This window comes from Talpa europaea (genome assembly GCF_964194135.1).
Source record: "Talpa europaea genome assembly, chromosome: 6".
Classification (NCBI taxonomy): Eukaryota; Metazoa; Chordata; class Mammalia; order Eulipotyphla; family Talpidae; genus Talpa; species Talpa europaea.
The window spans coordinates 132,089,589-132,108,883 of NC_140072.1; the positions used below are offsets into that span (position 1 = coordinate 132,089,589).

Below are 19,295 nucleotides of genomic sequence, written 5' to 3' on the forward strand. Positions count from 1 at the left end.
AGGCACCCGGCTGAGCTTACTGAGAAATAAAGCCCTTAAGGATCTGGATTGGAGGAGAAATACATTGTTGAACTAAAAATTGTGATTTTTTGAAATAGTGAAAATATTTCAGCTAAGTGAAAGTTAGGGCAGTCACTGCTGAGGACCAGTTCAGTGACCCAAAGGAATAAATGGAAGAAGCATCTCCAATGTAGAGCAGAAAGGTGAAGGGAAGGAAATAATGTGGGAAATCCAAAATATTTGACATGTAGACAGTAGGCATTGCAGGGGGGAAAAGCACACATACAGAAAGGTTAAGTTTAAAAGTAAAAAGGGGAGATTTTTTCCTGCTGTTCTTAAGAAGGTCTGAGGTATTGGAAAGACTCAATGAGACAGGAAAACTGTAACTTCTTTGACATATCAGGAGCAAGGAATTTTAAAGCTTCTAGAAAGAAAAATACAAGTGATAAAATGAAGGATATAGAATGCGACCCCCATTGGACTCCAGAAACTGAAAATTAGAAAACCTTAAGATGAATGTCTTCTACAGAGGGAGAAAACTTGACCCAGGAGCACTCTACCCAACTAAGAAGCTTAACTTTGTCGTGTGAGAAGAGATTTTTAAATAAATGTTACCCTCTTCACAGGGTAAACAGATATGTGCCCTTTTTAAAGAAATTCCTGAAGCAACGACTGTAACCAACTTGAGGTAAAGATGATAGCTTAATACGTACCCCCCCACCCCCAAGCCCACTAAATTGAGTAATAGAGACACAAGCCCGTACAGGCAAAGACAGGAGATAGCAGTTTGGAAAACAAAAAGCTGAAAGGTGATTCTTGACTCACAGAGCAACCTAGAAAGCTGAATCCTCAGTGAGACTCGAGAAGCTAAGGAGGAGCTCGTTATCCAGGTAGCGCCCTTGGGAGTCTCTCTGTCGTGCTTAGTCTCCTCTCCCTGGGAAATTCCTCCAGGTAGGACTGTTGGCTCTTGACATCTCTAAGATTTTCCCCAGTTGCCTCTCCCCTTCTTCCAAGCAGGATGGCTGTCTCGGAAGAGAATAAATAGACCCTCACTGGGGACTCCAGGCACAGTTGCACAGAGCAGTGAGTGAAGGAGGACACACGGAATGAGGGTACACCCCTCCTCTCAGGCCTCTCCCCCACTTGGTCCCCAGCACATTGACAGGTAGACAGATACTCACGCTCAGGCACAGAAGCAGAATAGCCTTCCCTGTGAAATCACCCAGCCCTGGAAAGGTTACCTAGGGACCCCCAACAGAAGAACCCTGCCCACTCACCCTACGCAGGAAACTGAGCATAAGGGAGAACACGTGTGGCCTGGGGTCGGGGTGGCCACAACACTAGATCTTAAAGAAGCCACCAAATGGCCACTGTAGATAGACTGTGAAGCCAAACCCACTTAGCAGGATGCAGATAAAGCTGGTGATGCAAATGAGGGTGGTCATAGCCCGAGGTCCTAGCATATAGGGTGAGCTTGTGGCTCTGGCCTTCTTGGGCTGGCCCTGAGCTCCAGTCATTACTGGCTTAATGAGCAAGGAGGGGAGAACATAAACATTGTTTAGGGTTTGGGCTTTTGTTTGAAATTGTCCCCTGGAAAGGTTAAGAAGGTGAGGGTTAATTGTGAGGAGAAAGTTTTTCTCCCATTCTTCACAAATATTTACTGAGCCAGTTAGGTCAAAGGTGGTAGCCTAAGCTCTGAGGCCACTGAAGGAAAACTCTCTTATAAAGCCTCAGGCTTTTTACAGACTCAGATTCTAGAACAGGTGACTAGGTGGCTGAATGCCCCAGGCTACATATGCAAAATTGGCGCCTCCTCTTTGTGTAGGTGAGTGCCTGTTTGAAATGAAAAATGTTAATATTTGTATTAACTGTAGTATCTTGTAAAGCAATAGAGAAACATTTGATAGGAAGATAGAGAACCTATGTGAAGACAATTGTAAAATCTTGTTGAGGAACAAGAAAAAAGATCTGAACAGGCCTGAAAATGCTAATTATTGCTGGGGGGACTCCGTAGTATCTATGTGTCCATCTTTCCCTGATCAATGTGCAGGTTCAATATAATTCCAGTTAGATTCACAGGGATCATTGTATAAAGTGATTTAAAAGTTTATAGATTGTCATAAATTTCTGAGAACAGTAAAGAAAATAATGAAATATTGTATAGCAAAAGTGGCCTTCCCATGTATTAAAATATATGGCCAAGCCTCTAAATATATGATAAAAAATATAAAAAAGGGATTGCTTAAAAGAAAACAAAACAGTGGATAATTATGTCAGGTAATGGAATAGGAAGACATCACTAGAAATTAGTGTGTGTGGGAGTTTTTGTTCTTACTTTATACAAAATGTTAGACCCTTAATTTATGCCAGATACAAGGATAAATTACAGATAGATTAAAGATTAAGTTTTATAAAATAAAACACAATAGCAATTAGGAGAAAATTCATAATCATTATCTGGAGATTAAGGTGACCTTTTAAAAGAACACTGAAATGATTTCTAATGATATTATAACATTGTTCTACAAAATGTTGTGTCTCTTTGGCAAAATACTGAGGGCTCATTGAGTGTTTTTTTTAAAGAATTCTAATTGGCGCATAAACTTGAAATTTAAACTGCTGAAAAATATGTAATTTCCCCCTCAAATTATTATTGTGTGATCAGTGACCACTGAATCAGATTTATTAAAGTTGTTAACATTGCACTTTCCTGATACAAGTCACCTTGGGCAAGCCCTTTACCTTTTTTAGTTTTACTTAGGTTTTGTATTTCAGTTGATGTCAATTTTCTTGTTGAAACCTGGCTGCTGGATGTTTTACGCTGAAAAATATGTCTATGTTATACCTTGGAACCTATGAGACAGGGCATATAAATATTCTTTTAATTAGAAAGTAATATTCTAATACTTTATTTAGAAGTTAATTCAGAATTTATTAGACTTAAGAATATTCTAATAATATCTCATCTTGATCAATGGCATGCTTTTATAACCTGTAATGACAGACCACTTCAACATGGTTCTGACCTTTACCCCTTAATAGCTGTTATTTCACAATTTGCAAAGGTTGCCATAGTTCGAAAAGAGCTAAAAAAGCTATTCTTCCATTATGTGTATAAAAAAGTGTCTATGATCATGGAAATCATCATCTCTTGATAGAAATGACACGAGAATCCATTTCATGTCAAGAACATTGGAGAAACTGTAGGTGGTTAGCCTGCTGAAGCAGAATCTTGCAGTTGTCATCACATTGGTCCATTTTTGATCTGTGTTTTTCGACTATGCTTAGCACACATGGGGGTACTTTTGTAACTGTTGGGAGTACCAGATATTGATCACTCCAGCAAAGGAGCCAGATGATGAACTAATGTTCACCTCATTACCCATCAGGAAAAAATAAGGGCCCCTTTCTGCCTTGCTACAGCTTTCAGGTGTAAATGGACGAGTTAGACTGGATGTGAGTCTGTCTAGTCCAGTGAGGAACAGCAGCATTTGTTATGTGTGTTTCAAGACTCCAGCACCAACTGTGCCAGGGATTTCAGCAAGGGAAAATCGGGCAGTTCATGGAGAACATTCAGAGGAAGTTCAGTTGGGTCAGACATGCTGTAGTGAGTATCAGGTCATAGAGGAACATGCAAGGTCAAGGCCACTCTTGTTCATTATCAAGAGTAACCTGATGTTAGAACCATTATGATAAAATAGTTGGGTTGTGATGCTCTCTTGTACACCACCAGTTTAGACCTGAATACTCTCTCTTTCTTTTTTTAAAAAATTTAATTATTTATACAAGAACTGGGGTACAGGCCAGATGTGCAGGAGGGTATGAGGATTTACCAGAGACAGAGCGGGGAACAGAACAAGCAGACTGATGAAATACACTGCTGAGGGATCAGCAGTCGAGACAGGAGAGGTCTGGCGCACCATGTGGGATTCTCACCGGCTGGCCAGGATCAAACCCACACTGCAGAGGCGTCAGCTTCACAGTGCGGCACTCAACTGCCTGCGCCATCACTAGGGAGGCCCCTGAATACCCTGTTGCTAATTTTTGTTTTCATTGACATAACACTGGATCATAATAAGTTTCTGGTGGAGACGATTATAAATCAACATCTGGATGTATTACATTCATCAATAAAAATCTAGTTTTCATCCTTCACCACACAATTGACCTCCTCTGCCCATTTTGAATAGCCTCTTTTTCACATGACTTGATATCCCAAGAGTGATAGGATATAAACCCCTTTACTTAATGAGCGGCAAGGTGTCCTACTGTAATCTGTAGCCTTCAGGGTTGGTAAAGTACAAATACAGGCTAGAATAGAATGATCAAGGTTGCTTCAGATGGAGAAAGTTGCCTCAGCAGAAGTCACAAAGAAATAGTCTGGTGCAGTATGAGAAGTCGTTGTCTAATGATTCAGAAATTTTTGACAGTTTCCTGTTACTGGAGTTCTGCAGAGTCCAGTTAGCCAGCGTCTGACAGTGCTGTGTCACAGACATCTGTGCTACACGAAGGCTGGAGTAGCTTTTTTCTTCAGCACTTCTGTTAAAATGACTTGACAGGTGCTTAAAATGTAAAAACAAGCAAGTCTTCAGCACTCATGAAGTCACTTAGTGGGAATTAGTCATTGGTAAAATTTGAGAATCCGTTCCAGTATCAGTAAAAGATTTAAGGTTGAGGGCCTCCCCGGTGGTGCAGCAGTTGAGCGCTGGGTTGCAAAGCTCTGCAGCGCCGGTTCGATTCCCGGCTGCTCCCCGGCCACCGGAGGAGGGTCCCACATGGCGTGCAGACCTCTCCTGCCGCTCCCCTCAGCAGTGTACTTCGGTCCTTTTGCCTGCTCTGCTCCCCGCTCTGGCTCTGGTGAATTCTCTCACCCTCCCGCGCTTCTGACGGTACCCAGTGCTTGTATAAATAAATAAACAAACAAACAAATAAATCTTAAAAAAAATTAAAAAAAAAAAGATTTAAGGTTGATAGGCATCTCGTCAGTGTGTTTGTGGGCTGTGATGAATGATGGCTCATTTTATATTTTGCACCCTCCTTCCCCGTTATTATATGAGTCAGTGCAGCTAACAATTTGTTAAAGCAGTTGAAACACTGATTCCAAACTGATTGCGTTGAAAGGGTTGCCACAAGTGCCTTTCCCCAGCTGATAGGACATAGTGTGCAGATGTGTCTAGAGAAGGGGCTGTTTTGACTGTGAGCCACTGTGACAAGTATATTCTGCATCATGACGTCGAGGACTCACTCCTGGAAGAGAACATGTCTGAAGTGCTCTTGTGATTTGTCTTGCTGTTCATGACCCACTAAACTGGTGTGTGAACTGGCAAGTGGTTTGTGTTACCCATTTTGATAAACATGAATCAAACAGTGCTATTTAAAGTGAGCTCTGTGACCTGCAGCATTAGCATCCATGTGGCTCTGGAGCTTGTTAGAAATGCAAGTGCTGGGGTCGCACTTGAGACTTATTCCCAGTCAGTCTCTGCAGGAGGAGACCAGACTCTGTGCTTGTATCCAGGTGTGGTTCTGTGCGTAGTGGAGTCTGAAAAACTCTGGTCTTCTTTATACTCCAAAAAGCTTATGTGATTATAGCTATTGCTAGTTGACATATTAGAAATAAACCATAGGTACTTTCAAAATATTTATTAGTTGACTTCCAGACTAACAACAATAAATCCTTTGTGTGTTGATGTCAGAGCAATGATGATACCACACATCATGTATCCCTTGGACCAGGGAACCTCTGTGGTATGCTTCCCCCCAAAAAATGAGAGAGAAGCAAGTCAATAAATCTTAGCATTATTATGACAACAGTTTTGATCTGACAGACCCTCAAAGGATCCTTGGGGGTCCCCAGTAGTCCCTGGGCCACACTTAGAGAACTGCACTAATTTCTATAATTCTCTCTTAGGGTAGTTCATATGGGAGCACGCAGACTGTTTTCATCACTGCTTAAGTGTGGGGAGAAATTGGGCACTTTTCAGAGCCTGTAAGAGTGTCTTACTGAGTGAGGTGCCCATTATTGAATTTCCTGTCCCAGCTGATAGACTATGTTGCTGTGTACTTGATGTACCTTCTAGGTTTGTTTCACAGAGGGATGGTTTGCTGGGGCTCCCCCCTCCCTTGAGTTTCATGAACCGCCCCCCTTTGTACAAATCACCTCCCTATCAAAAAATGTACTGCAGATCTGGAAAGTGCATATCTAATTATGGATACTTTTAGGTTTTTTCTTCCCTGTTTTGACTAATTTTTTAGTTCAGATGATTTTATTTCAAATAAATTTCAATAACTACCTTCCAATAACTACCTAGCTGCTGATGGCTGAGCACTCAAACTTCCTGGGTTGTCCCACTTAGTACTGTATTATCTGTGGACAGTGCCATGGTACATAAATAGCACTGGAAATTGTGGTGAGATGACAGAGTTCTTGAGGGCACTTGCAGACCCTAGAACATCAAATACTGCCTTGACTCAGATTTCTTGAGGAATTAGACAAATAGAACAGATTTCTCTGTTGCACAGCATGAAGCCAGAATAGGGGGTCTCCTCAGGTTGGGAGACCCTTGACCAGTAACACTCCTTTTCTATCACTGCCCCCAGGCCAGGTGTATAGTCAACACTGTTCAACATGGGGACACATCCTGAGAGACATGTTGTTGGTTAGCAGTGTAGTCATTGTGTGAATGTCACTGAGTGTACTCACCCAAACTCGGATGGTCTAGCTTACTACTCGCCTTGGTTCTGTGTTCATATGGTATATGGCCGTTGTCATGTCTGTGGTCTGTCAACTAAAATGTTGTGAAGCAGCATTGACTGCAAGGTAGCCAGGGCCCTGCCCCTGTCCTGGACTAACAACACTCCTTTTCTTCCTGCCTTGATTCCGCCTCTCCTGAGAAGCCACTGGGTTAAGAATGACAATGGGAAGCAGATGAGAGAAGCCTTATGTTTTTCCTGGAGATCTCAGTGACTCTATATTTCTTTTTTTTTTATTTTAAAGATTATTTATTTTTTATACAAGCACTGGGGTATAGGCCAGAGGTGCGGGAGGGTGAGAGAATTCACCAGAGATGGAGCAGGGAGCAGAACAGACAGAAGGACCGAAATACACTGCTGAGGGGAGCAGTAGGCGAGACAGGAGAGGTCTGTCGTGCCATGTGGTATTCTCCCTGGCTGGCTGGGAATCGAACCGCACTGCAGAGCCCGCAGACAGCTTCACAGCACTGTGCTCAACCTGCTGTGCCACCGGGGAGGCCCTGTATTTTTTATTTGTAATTGTTCTGTGCGTCTTACTCAGATTGCTCTCAAATTAGACTCTAAACTTCTAGTGAGTGGTTATTGATTTTTTTGTCTTAATGTTGTCACTCACCTGTCCCCTGAGGCCCCAGTGTCTGGTTCATAATAAAAGCTTGATAAAATACTTGTTTGAATGACTACTAATTTTTTAAACAAAAACATAGATGTTAATAATATGTATATGATTGATTGATTGAATTTTCCTTAGGACACAAGTTAACCAAGAATGAGAGAAACCAATTATTGGCAATAGCATCGTCATTGTTTGTGGCATCCCAATTAAGAGCACAGCATTTTCAAGATCAGGAAAATTCAAGGTATGGTAGATAATTTAAAACAGAATAAATGAGCAGAATGTTGATAATCTAATGTGCATCAAAGATGGTTAGATAAAGGATCTGGCATCTCAGTTCTGGATTTTCTTATGGGTGTTTGGAGAAGTGTAGTCAAGTCACACTGTTTAAAAATGATATTGCTTCTATTTTTGTTCAAATGAGCAAATTCAGAAAGAAAAAAGTGATCTTGGCCCCTTTAATTTGAACATCACTTGAGGTAAGATACTCTGAAATCTTAATGGAAAATCTATTCAAGCAATTACTCTTATTTCTGTTATTTACTTTGTTGATCTTGGAAAAAGCTTTGAAATTCTTACAATTTAAAATTTAAGAATAAATCTGAATAGTTAAGTAAATATATAAGAAACTTGTTTACAAAAACCAAGAAAGGAATCAGTACCTGGAAGAGTTCTAAGTTTGCCTTTTAGCTTCCTGGTGATGTAAGTGGAAGGGGGAACATGCTTTCTACCCAGGTAAAGACAAAGCGCTGTGACAGTAATGATTCTAAGTGATAAAACTACTTGTTGTGCATGTCTGTGACCTTCCTGGAGCCATCAGACCTTCGTAAGTTCATTCCTTCGAGCACAGTGTAGCTGATAATGTTGCGTTACTTCAGTTTCTTCCCCTTCACTTTTTCCCCAAGAGGAAGAACAAAAATAAAAAAGCACAAAGATGGCAGGTGACCAGGCAGCTCTGCACAGCACCGCACAGCTCAGAAACTTGCATCACCCTGAAAATGGAGACCAGGTTGAGACTGTGCATTAATGGCTAATGTGGTTCTACTCAGAAAATCTTGGGGTAACTGGTACGCTTCGCTCGTTCTGTTTTCCAAGAGGAAGTACAGGAAGCGTTTGCATCATCTTTTTAAAATGGTGATTGATAGCTCTTTAGGGGGAGGAGGGGGAGAGGGTAGAGCATGTCGGTGGGTTACTGGATGCCTGGAAGGAGGTGACAGTGGCCAACAGAGCCATGAAGGTGGTCATTTCTCCCCGAGGCTGTGCTGTCCTGTGTGGTAGCCACTAGCAAGTGTGCCTCTGGGAACTCTTAATTAAAAACTCAGCTTCTCAGCCACAACCCAGTGTCATTGTGGTCACTGGTCACATCTCAGGAGCTCCGGGGCCACTGCTGCATTGTGGTTAGTGCTACTGTGCTGGGCAAGAAAGGGTGGGAAGGAACCTTTCTCTCCTCACAGTTCTGGGGAACAGTGCTGTTCTGGAGGGAGGTGTGTGTAGTAGAGATCTTAGCTTTTCCTTTAAAACCAGAACCAGGGCCTCCCCCGGTGGCGCAGGCGGTTGAGTGCTGGTTGAGTGCCGTGCTGTGAAGCTGTCCGCAGCCACTGCAGCGCCAGTTGGATCCCTGCTGGCTGGGATCCCACATAGCACGGCAGACCTCTCCTGCCTCGCCCACTGCTCCCCTCAGCAATGTGTTTCGTCAGTCTGCCTGTTTTGTTCCCCACTCTGTCTCTGGTGAATCCTCTCACCCTCCCGCACATCTGACCTATACCCCGGTTCTTGTATAAAATCAATAAATAAATCTTAAAAAAAAAAAAAAAAAACAGAACCATAGCTTGTATTAGTGTTTTATTCTATTGGTCAGTACAATTTCGTATTGTGATTCCTTTCCATTCAGATGTTATTTGGACCTTGATTATATCCGAAGTCCTCAGTGCAGTTAATCATGACCTGGTTTGATCTTTAAGAAATGTATACATTTGCAGAGAGAGCACTGACTTACCATGGATAAGACTCTGGAGGCTTACAAAGGAAAAGAATAAAATTTACCTATATTTTCACAAACTCTTTAATAATTCCTTATCACATTATGTGTGTGTATGTATATGTATGCATAAATCCGAGTGGCATATGTACCTTGCATAATTAGTTAAGCTGAGAATATAGCTTGAATTCTATTTTTTTTAACCTTAATATTTCGTGGTGAATATTTCTTTACTAGTCTTTAGAAGAATATTTTTTCTTTTTACTACAGAAAACTTAAGACATGTGCAAAATAGACTTGCTCTTCAAAACATGCAAGAAAATGGTAAGCTAATATAGTAAATGGCAGAAGGCATTCAGAAACATATCCAAAAAAGGACTTGTGTTTATAGTATATAAATAATTCTTACAACTCAAAAATAAGCCAATTTCAAAAAATAGAATATTTGGCATAGATTTTGTGTCAAAGTTATACAAATGGAAAATAAGTTCATGAAAAGATGTTCAACATCACTGATTATTAGAGAAATATAAATCAAAACCACAGGCCACAGCAGTACACACCTACTAGAATAATGCACTTTAGATGAGCAGATACAGAAACACTGTCTATCCATACAGTGGAATTCTATACCAGAAAAGCTTGAAGTATTGATATCTCATGCATAAATCTAAAAAAGAAAACATGCTAAAAGAAATAAACCTGCTCAGGTATAGAATCTGATTTAATTTACTTGAAATTTCTAGGGAAGGTAGAAGTGTAAAGACAGAAGAAAGTGAATGGGTGCAGATGTTAATGTCATAGATGTAATATCTTTGTAATTCTGTGCTGAAACCCATAAATTAATAACTACTTTAAATGCATTAGTATCTTAAATTATGTGAAAAACAAAATGATTTTCAAACGAAAGTAATAATTGTACTGACATTAGTCTACTAATTACTTTTTAAAATGCGTTATCCCCTTAAATTATAGAGAGAACAAGAAGTGGGGTTTCAGACTGCTCTTAGAATTGTCATAGCTTTTATAACGATCTATGTGTTTACCTTCACTGAGATAGTCATTTTTTCATGTGGCTTCTAGGTACAGTTCAGGGTCCTCTTGTTCCAACCAACCCTGAGCATTTCTTACAGGGCATGTCCAGCAGCCACAAACTCCCTCAGTTTTTACTAAGAATCTCTTAATTTCCCCCTTGCTTTTGAAGACAGTTTTGCTGGATTTAGAGTTCTTGGTTTTCAGTTATTATTTACTTTTTGTTTTAGCACTCTGAATATGTCAGCCGACTGCCTTTGGCCTTCAAAGTTTGGGATGAACAACCTGCTCATAATCTTTTTGGTGGTGATGGGATGATTTACTTCTCTCGCTGCTTGGGAGATTCTCTCTCTGTCTTTGTCTGTTGATGATAATAGGTTGGTGTGGGTCTCTGCCTTTATCTTACGTGGAGTTTTAGTTTCTTAGATGTTTTGATTCGTGTCTGTCATCAAATCGGGGAAGTTTTCAGCCATTATTTTGTCATATACTCCCATAGTTCCCTTATGCTCTGTTCTCTTTTCTTCAATCTTTTTTTTCTTTCTGTTCTTCACTCTTGTTCATTTCTTTGGTGCCATCATCCTCAAGTTAGCTGATTCTGTCTTCTGCCTGCTGAAACCTGCCTTTGAATTCCTCTAGTGAGCTTTCCATTTCCGTTTTATTGTTTTCCAGTTCCAGAATTTCTCTTTTATGCCTTTTTAGGTTTTGTACCTCTTGATTGATGTTTTCATTTTGTTTGGACATCATTTTATTTACCTTCTCCACATCTTTCTATACTTTGAGTTGTTTCCATTCTTTTGTCCAATGTGTTTGCTTTTTCAGGGACGTATTCTTTTCTACCCTTTGAGTAAGCCATGCTTTCCTATTTCTTTGTATAGTTTGTGGGGTTTTTTTGGTTGAACACTGGGCATTCAAGTCTAATAATGTGGTAACTCTGGAATTAAGTCTTCTCCTTCGTTTATTGTTTTGGTTTATTTGGACTCTCGTGGTGTCTCTCTCTTTGCCAAGGATCAGCCTGTGATAAAATTAAGGTCTTTTTCAGTCTTCGCTCAGTGTCGCCCTGGGCATATGTGGTCACTTTCCTTGTATGTGCATTTGTTTTTCAATGTCTTAGTCTTTAATGCCTGACTCTTGAAGGAGGAAAAAAACAAAAAATGAAGGGGGAAAAAAAGGAGCCCTGGCTGGTAAAATTCCCTAGAAGCCACTTCAGCCACAGGAAGGGGGCTTGCAACAATAGAGGGAGCCACAATAATAATGGATGCGTACCCCCTACACAACCTTATCAGCTGTCAGAGAAAGGATCTCCAATATTTGGTGGATAGGATCCGTGGCCCACCCTCTCTTCTGAAATCTGTGTGCACAGCTGCTTATGACTAGGTTGGGGGATGGATAGCTGTTAATGTGCTGAGATCTGAAATTGACTGCAGTTTACCATCTGAGTGTTCCCTAGAAAGTTGCAAGCCTTCAGCCGCCTCCAGAGTTCCAAAATAGTTAACTCAGCCAGATTCTGAGGTGTGAGGAGACAGATTCCTGGGCCTCTTTGTTTCACCCTCCTCCCCAAATCCTTTTCTTCTTATAATGCTTTAGACTCATTTACCCTTTGGAGGTTGGGGAAAAATTATATCAGTGACATAAGTGGTACAGCAACTCCATGATGTAGATAATTGTGTACATATTGCCATGAGACAAAGATTAGTTCCTGTTGATTTTATTTTCTGTTGAAGTTGTTACTTTTAGTTGTCCAGTTTACTGTAAAGTAACCCATAACAGCAGAGACCTATAACATCTAGCAAAATAGATTAGTCTTTTTGACAAAGCATCATCTTGTTTAGCCAAAGAGCATCTGAAAAAGTCCCTGACATCAAAGCTGATGTCAGATGATTGAATCCCATTTTGGCTCCAGAGTCATGTTTTCATGATTGGCTTGGGACTGGAGTGGAAGAGTCCGCCTCCAGATGTGGCTCCGTGGTGCTCTGTCACGGGTGTGCTCGTGTCATGTTTATGCTCCCAGACTCAGTAGCCCCCAGCCCTTCCTTTGTATTGCTTGTTTTGGCTGCAAATCTTATTTTCCCAATTTCTCTGTGGGTTTTTACTCTTTCATCGTTTATGGCTTGGAAAAAGACATTAGTAATATGTACCCATACTATTTGGATAGTAAGAAGACAGCAGTGCATTTTTGCCGAAAGAGAAAAGTTAATAACAGAAACAATAGTAGTTTTTCTTAGGCAGACAGTAAATACATTTGGCAAATATAATTAATTGTTTACACAAACACATGCTGACCTACCATGGAGTTATTTTTCTTTATAATCATTCTTTTCCTAAAAACTTATTGACAGAAATGAATCATTAAAAGTTGTATTAAACAATCACTTCATGTTATTTGAAGCTAAAATTACTTTGTTGGCATTGTGGTTTGGCATAATCATTTATTTTACTTACTGATGATTGGATGAAAAATTAGTAAAGAAAACTAGTTAGTTCCTTTCCGTAGTCTTTCATTCAGTTTTGCTCAAAATGTCTGTTTTCCTTAGAACTCAATGTTGTTTGCATGCCAGGCTCCACCTTTCTGGGCAAAGCCCTCCCCATAGCTTCCTCAGGTCCAGGCCTCTCTCTGCTATCACAGATGCTCATGAAAAGGTTGCTCTGCCCTCTGTTTCTCTGTTTCCTCCCTTCCCTTTCCCCTTTGTTATTTCTGCAACTGCTGCTTTCTTTTGTTAGGTTTTGTGGCTATGCAAATTGCAGATCTCCTCTCTTCTGTTCTATAACTCCACCTCCTTAATTTTGTGATTATTATCTTTCTCCTGAGCTATCTGGTTAGAGAAAAATTGGAGATTGCTAGTGCTGGCAACTCTCAACAGGATCTATCTCGCTCTCTGTCTCTGTCTCTGTCTCTCTCTTTCTCTCTCTCTCTCTCTCTCTCTCACACACACACACACACACACACACACACACACACACACACACTAATGTCTGTCTTGGGATTATACTGGAGATGGGCCATTTGATTTGAAAGATTTTTTTAAATGTAAAAATAGTATAATATCAACGTTTCTCCATACCAGTTTACCAAAAAAAGTCTTTCAAAAAAGTAAGCTACTTTAAAAAGTTAATTTTCAAAAGAAAATCTGACTTTTTTAGAATTGATAAATCTGGGGAATGCACTAGTAGGTGTGATATTAGTGGTTTCACCAGTGCAATCGTGCACCCCACATTCTTAGACACTGTAGCTGTGCTTTCAGAATTGTTTGTATCTCATTTTATTTGTGGCACTCCCTCTGTTGACTGGTTCAGGCTGGGATAGCTGGATCAGCTTGGTTTTTTTTTTAAAGCTCTATCTATCTATCTATCTATCTATCTATCTATCTATCTATCTATCTATCTATCTATCTATTTATACAAGCACTGGGTACAGTCAGAGACACAGGAGGGTGAGAGAATTCACTAGAGCCAGAGTGGAGAGAATAGGCAGAGTGACGAAGCACACTGCTGAGAGGAGCAGTGGGCAGCAGGAGAGGTCTGTGCGCCATATGGGACCCTTGCCCGGCAGCCAGGAATCGAACCAGTGATGCAGAGGCTGCGGGCAGCCTTGCAGGCCAGCGCTCAACCGCTGAGCCACCGGGGAGGCCCTCATCTTGGTTCTTTCAGCTCCTTGCCCTGGGCTCTGAAACGCCAGTGTGGTAGGTGCAGTGCAGAGGGACCAGCACCTGATAGGGTGTTAAGATGAGGATTTTGGTCCCAGCTCCTCTACCAGGTGTCAGGGGGACATGAGCTTTCCTGCAGTTGTTTCAACATTGATTCCTTTTCCTTCTAGTTTCTCTCTTATTATTGGAGTTGAGATTAAACACTCAAAAACAGGAAAACCGTCACTATGGCTTATGATATTGCTGGTGCTAGTACTTCTGTCTGGAAGGTTTTTGAAACACGATGTGCTCCCATTTCTGGTTGTCATTGGGCAGAGCTCAGCCTTGGAGCCTGGTCCAGTTTCTGAGCTGGTTCTGGAGGCCACCCCCTCTTGAGCTCTGTTAGTCCCTGAACATGATGGGGAATGACAGTCACTTGAATTACAGCCATTGGGTCTACATTTGCATTGTATTATCTTTCCTCATCTGTTTTCCTGATAAAATGGGTATCAATTTTTTAGTGATTTTTATTTTGAGCAATTTTATCTGTTTTTTTTTTTTCCTTCCTGTTAGCAAACAGTGACCTGGTTTTTGAGTTATAGTTCCTTATTAAGTTTTCAATTAGATGATAAACATTTCTGGTTTTGAAATCTGACCTTAGTCACTGAAAGATAACCAGGGAAAGAAACAGAAAAAGGTAACCACATGAAAATAATTGCCAAGAAAGGGTGTTGTTGCACTGATTTACTTACAGATGTCTCTGAATGTAAAAGGACAGATCAAATTATTAACACATTTACACCATCTGTGACACCAAAACAACCTTTGTGTCCTACTGGCTTCAGGTATGTCCTTGGATATGCTACTTTAGTATGACAATGAAATTGATTTTCTGATAATTGACTATGTAATAAACAGCAGTACCGTGGGCATATATTCACAAACATACATCATGAAACAATGGCTGTGAAATTATTTAATACAGCCCCTTAAAGCAGGAAGAGGAGAAAACATTTATTCAATCATTATCCTTTCATTTTGCCTTACTTTCTACTTTGTCTATTCTATTTTCATTTAATTAACATGAGTACTTAGAAATCCATGTGAGATTAAGTACAAGATATTAAGTGGATAGGATGCTGTATTTGTATATCCTTTGCTAAATATTGTCTTTAAAAACACTTTTCTTTGATTCTATTCTAAGACCTGTGTGAAGACCGAATCCCCTTGTTATTGTGGGGGGCTGCAGTGGTTCCAAAGCCCATGCACACTCCATCAGTATTATTGTAATTCTTTGGCTGCAGGATATTTGGCAGCTGTTGCACCCCACTGGCAAATCCTATTCATACTTCTTTCCCATTCACCATTGCCATTGGAGAATTGATTTCTCTCTCCTCTACTCTAACCTTTCCCAATTCATTTTGGATTGTTCAATGTGAAACATTTTAATTTCATATCATACAGCTATTCAGCTCACAATCCCTTTTTTAACCTGTCACCAGGGTAACAGCATAGCATGCTTTCTTTAGGCAATCAAGTTTTTATTTCACATGCTTAATGTTGCATTAAATGTTTGCATTTTGTTTAACCCTCCCCCCCCCTTAAATACTTTGAACTCTGGATATGTTTTATAGGATAATGAAATCCCTGAACTTTGAATTGAAACTAAACCAACACTATCACTACATTCATAAAAAAAAGTCAAATGATTCATTTACAAAGTACAAGGATTATTATTAAAAATCCACATTAGCTGATCTGTATAAGACAATTTTGTGTAGGCTGTAAAGGAGTATTTTGTATATATATGTTTAGCCTTATTCCCAGAAAAGGTTTTAAAGGTTGTTTAGAGATGTTTTGTCAGTGACATAGTAAAAATTTCAAAGAGTAATGGAATTTGAACAGGTCAAAAACTATTTTTTGAAGACGTTATTTGATTTTTGAGTACAACACTTCCCTCCTCCCCCGTATGTATGTGTATGTATACACATATATGTATAAATATGCATGTATATATATAAGTATATAGATATATAGAGAGACCATAATGATCTGTATTTGATGATGGCTGAAAAAAATACATCAGAATGAGATTAAAAGTCTAGGAAATCAGTTTAGGCCTTGTGTTCATTAACATCTGCTCAACAGTTTTCCTTGGAATAAAAAATTAAATAGTATTAGAATAGTGAAGATAAAAGTGCATCTGCCCATATCTTCAATTTTTGGATAAACTTGAATTCTCTTTATAGAGCTACCTTTTTAATTTTTTAAAAAGATTTATTTATTTATGCACACAAGAGCTGGGGTACAGGCCAGAGATGCGGGGGTGGGGGGGTGAGAGGATTCACCACAAGACAGAGTGGGGAACAGAACAGGCAGATTGACTGAAGTACACTAAGTATGTTATAGGACAGGGAGAGGGGTAGCCCAAACCCAGGGAACCTCCCCCTTTCCTGGGACCACCCTGTTTCAAGTACACTGCTGAGGAAAGCAGCGGGCGAGACAGGAGAGGTCTGCTGCGCCATGTGGGTCACCTCCCTGGCCAGGGATCGAACTCATGCTGCAGAGGCTGCAGGCAGCTTCACAGTGTGGCGCTTAACCCCTTGCGCCATCAGGGAAGCGCTATCTTTTCATTTTTAATCCCAAATAATAGTTTCAGTGAAATTTTTTGTAATCTAAGAAATATATAGAAATGTGTCAGAAAAGAAATATAGAGACCAGTAATCTGAATTTTTGGCATCCCATCTGTATGGCTATCTGCTGCTTCTTCAGTGCTCCCATAACACTTTCCAGGACAGATCATATCTACCATATTATATTTGACCATGAAATCAATCTCAATACATTTTCTAGGATTGAAATCATGCAGTGTTTACTTTCAAATAACAATTGAATGAAATTAGAAGTCAATAGCAGAGAAAATTTGGGAAATTCTTGAGCATTTGGAAATGAAACCACCCAGTACTAGATAACCAATGGGTTAAAGGAGAAATCACGAGAAATGAGAAAATATTTTGAGATAAAGGAAAAACTGCTAAGACCTTATAGGATACACTGAAATAGTTTAGAGCTATAAAAACACCTTAAAAAAGAAGAAAGTTCTCAATTACTTCATCTTCTGCTTTCCAAAAAAATAGAACACAAAGCAAGATAAACCCAAAGCAAGCAGAGGGAAGGAATTTCAACAAATTAGAGTGGGAAGAAATGAAACAGAGCATAGAAAAACAATGGAGGAAATCTACAAAAACAGAATCTGTTCCTTGGAATGATAGACAAAAAACACAAACTTTGATGTGGCCTGCCAGGTGAAAAGAGGTAAGATTCAGGTTGCTAAATGAATGCGAGAGGGGAATGCATCGTGACCTGACAGAAATGAAAAGGATGATAAGGGAATCATGTACATGATTGATGCCAACAAATTAGGCAGCTCAGATAAGATAGAAAAATTCCTAGAAAGATGCAGGCTCCCCACAAGTGACTCCAGAGGAAATAGAAGATGTGACTATCTCAAGTAGCGAGAGTGAATCAGTCATCATAAAATTTCTCAGAAGTGCAGTCTTGTAAGAGAACATAACTAAGGGCTTTTGTATGTTCTGATTTCAAAATTTACTACAAAACTACAGTTATCAAGATGGTGTGGTGCTACTGTCGAATAGACAGATTGCTTAATGGATAGATTTGAGAGTTTCAGTCAATGGTTGATTCAGTTGATTTCAACAAATGTATGAAGACAGTTCAATAAGTAAAGCATAATCTTTTAAGTAGGTGCCCCTGGGGCAAGTGGATCTATCATGCAAAAGAGTAAAGTTGCCCCCTCCTTATACCCTACACAAAAGGAGTTGTTTGTTTTCGACTTGTCGAAGTGTATGTCTTTGTTGCTTTTGGTGAGGCAATGAATTTTTATGTATGATGCCAAAAGCACAAACAGAACAAAAACTATAAATTGAACTTGATCAAAATTAAAAACTTATGCCTTAAAGGACATCAAAAAAATGAAAAGACAGACTACAGAGTTGGAGAAAATATTTGCAGATCATAGTAGATAAGAGACTTTTGCCTAGAATATGTAAAGAAATCTTTTAACTCAGTATAAAAAGACAGATAACCCAGTTTTAAAAAAGGCCAAGGACATGATTGAAAATTCTCCAAACAAGAAATATGCAAATGACCAACAAGCCCATGAAAAGATGCTTGGCATCATTAGTCATTAGGGAAATGCAAATGAAACCACAATCAGATACCACTTTACACCCGGTAGGGTGACTGTAATCAAATAGACAATAACAAATTGTTGAGGTAAAATAGTACTAACCTGGAAATAATTTGGCAATTTTTCAAAATGTTTGATGTTAACATGTGACCCAGCGATTCTCCTCCTAGGTATATAAACAAGGGAAATGAAACCATATGAAGCATACACAGAGGTGTAAAGAATTATTCAAAGCAGCATTTTCATAATCAAACAGTGGAAACAGCCCAGATGTCCATCAAATGATGAATGAATATGTTAAGCAAGATGTGTGTTGATAGAGTGGAATATTATTCAGCAAGTAATACAAGTAAACGAATCATTGACGCATAGGTTTTGGAATTTTTGTTTTAAGATTTATTTATATATACAAGAATTGGGGTACAGGCCAGAGTTGTGGGGGGGGGTGAGAGGATTCACAGAGACAGAGTAGGAAACAGAATAGGAAGATTGACTGAAATACACTGCTGAGAGAAACAGCGGGCGAGTCAGGAGAGGTCTGCTTTGCCATGTGGTAGTTCCCTGGCCGGGGATCGAACTCATGCTGCAGTGGCTATGACCAGCTTCATAGGTTGTGTCTTAACCCCTTGTGCCACCAGGGAGGCGCCAGGCTTTAGAATTTTTATGGAAATGCAAAGGGACCTAAAATAGTTAATATTGGCTTATCAGTAAACAATTGTAGAACTTGGTCTCCAAATTTCCTTGGAAAGATTAAAGGAACCTCCACCCCTCTCTCTCACTATAGGAGAAAATGAGAGAAATGGGTCTACATGTAAAACTGCTAAAAGAAAGCAATGGGTGTATATTCTGGACCTTGGTGTTTTCAAAAAACTTAACAGGAAATGAGAACACTTAGCATAGAAATGCTGGGGGTGGGGTGGGGGTACTCTCAGCCATCACAAATGGAAGTGACTCTGGTGCAGCCACTTTGGAAGGCAGTTTGTCATTTTCTTTTTTTTTTTTCCCCCCTTTTTTTTTTTGTGGGACCCTCGCTGGCGGCTGCAGAACAAACCGGCGCTGCAGAGGCTGCGGGCAGCCTCACAGCCCAGCGCT

The 19,295-nt window shown here is 40.0% G+C and overlaps 1 protein-coding gene across 9 annotated transcripts in view; it reads left to right on the plus strand.

The window, feature by feature from the left end:
• PCCA (propionyl-CoA carboxylase subunit alpha) overlaps positions 1-19,295 on the plus strand; it is a gene marked incomplete at both ends in the record, with an annotated part of 291,344 nt that overhangs the window by 165,546 nt on the left and 106,503 nt on the right. For all 9 annotated transcript variants that reach the window (XM_084234735.1, XM_084234738.1, XM_084234736.1 and 6 more), the window contains one exon: positions 7,499-7,607. In XM_084234735.1, coding sequence (XP_084090861.1) covers positions 7,499-7,607 — 109 coding nt within the window. The remainder of the gene's footprint in view (positions 1-7,498; positions 7,608-19,295) is intronic.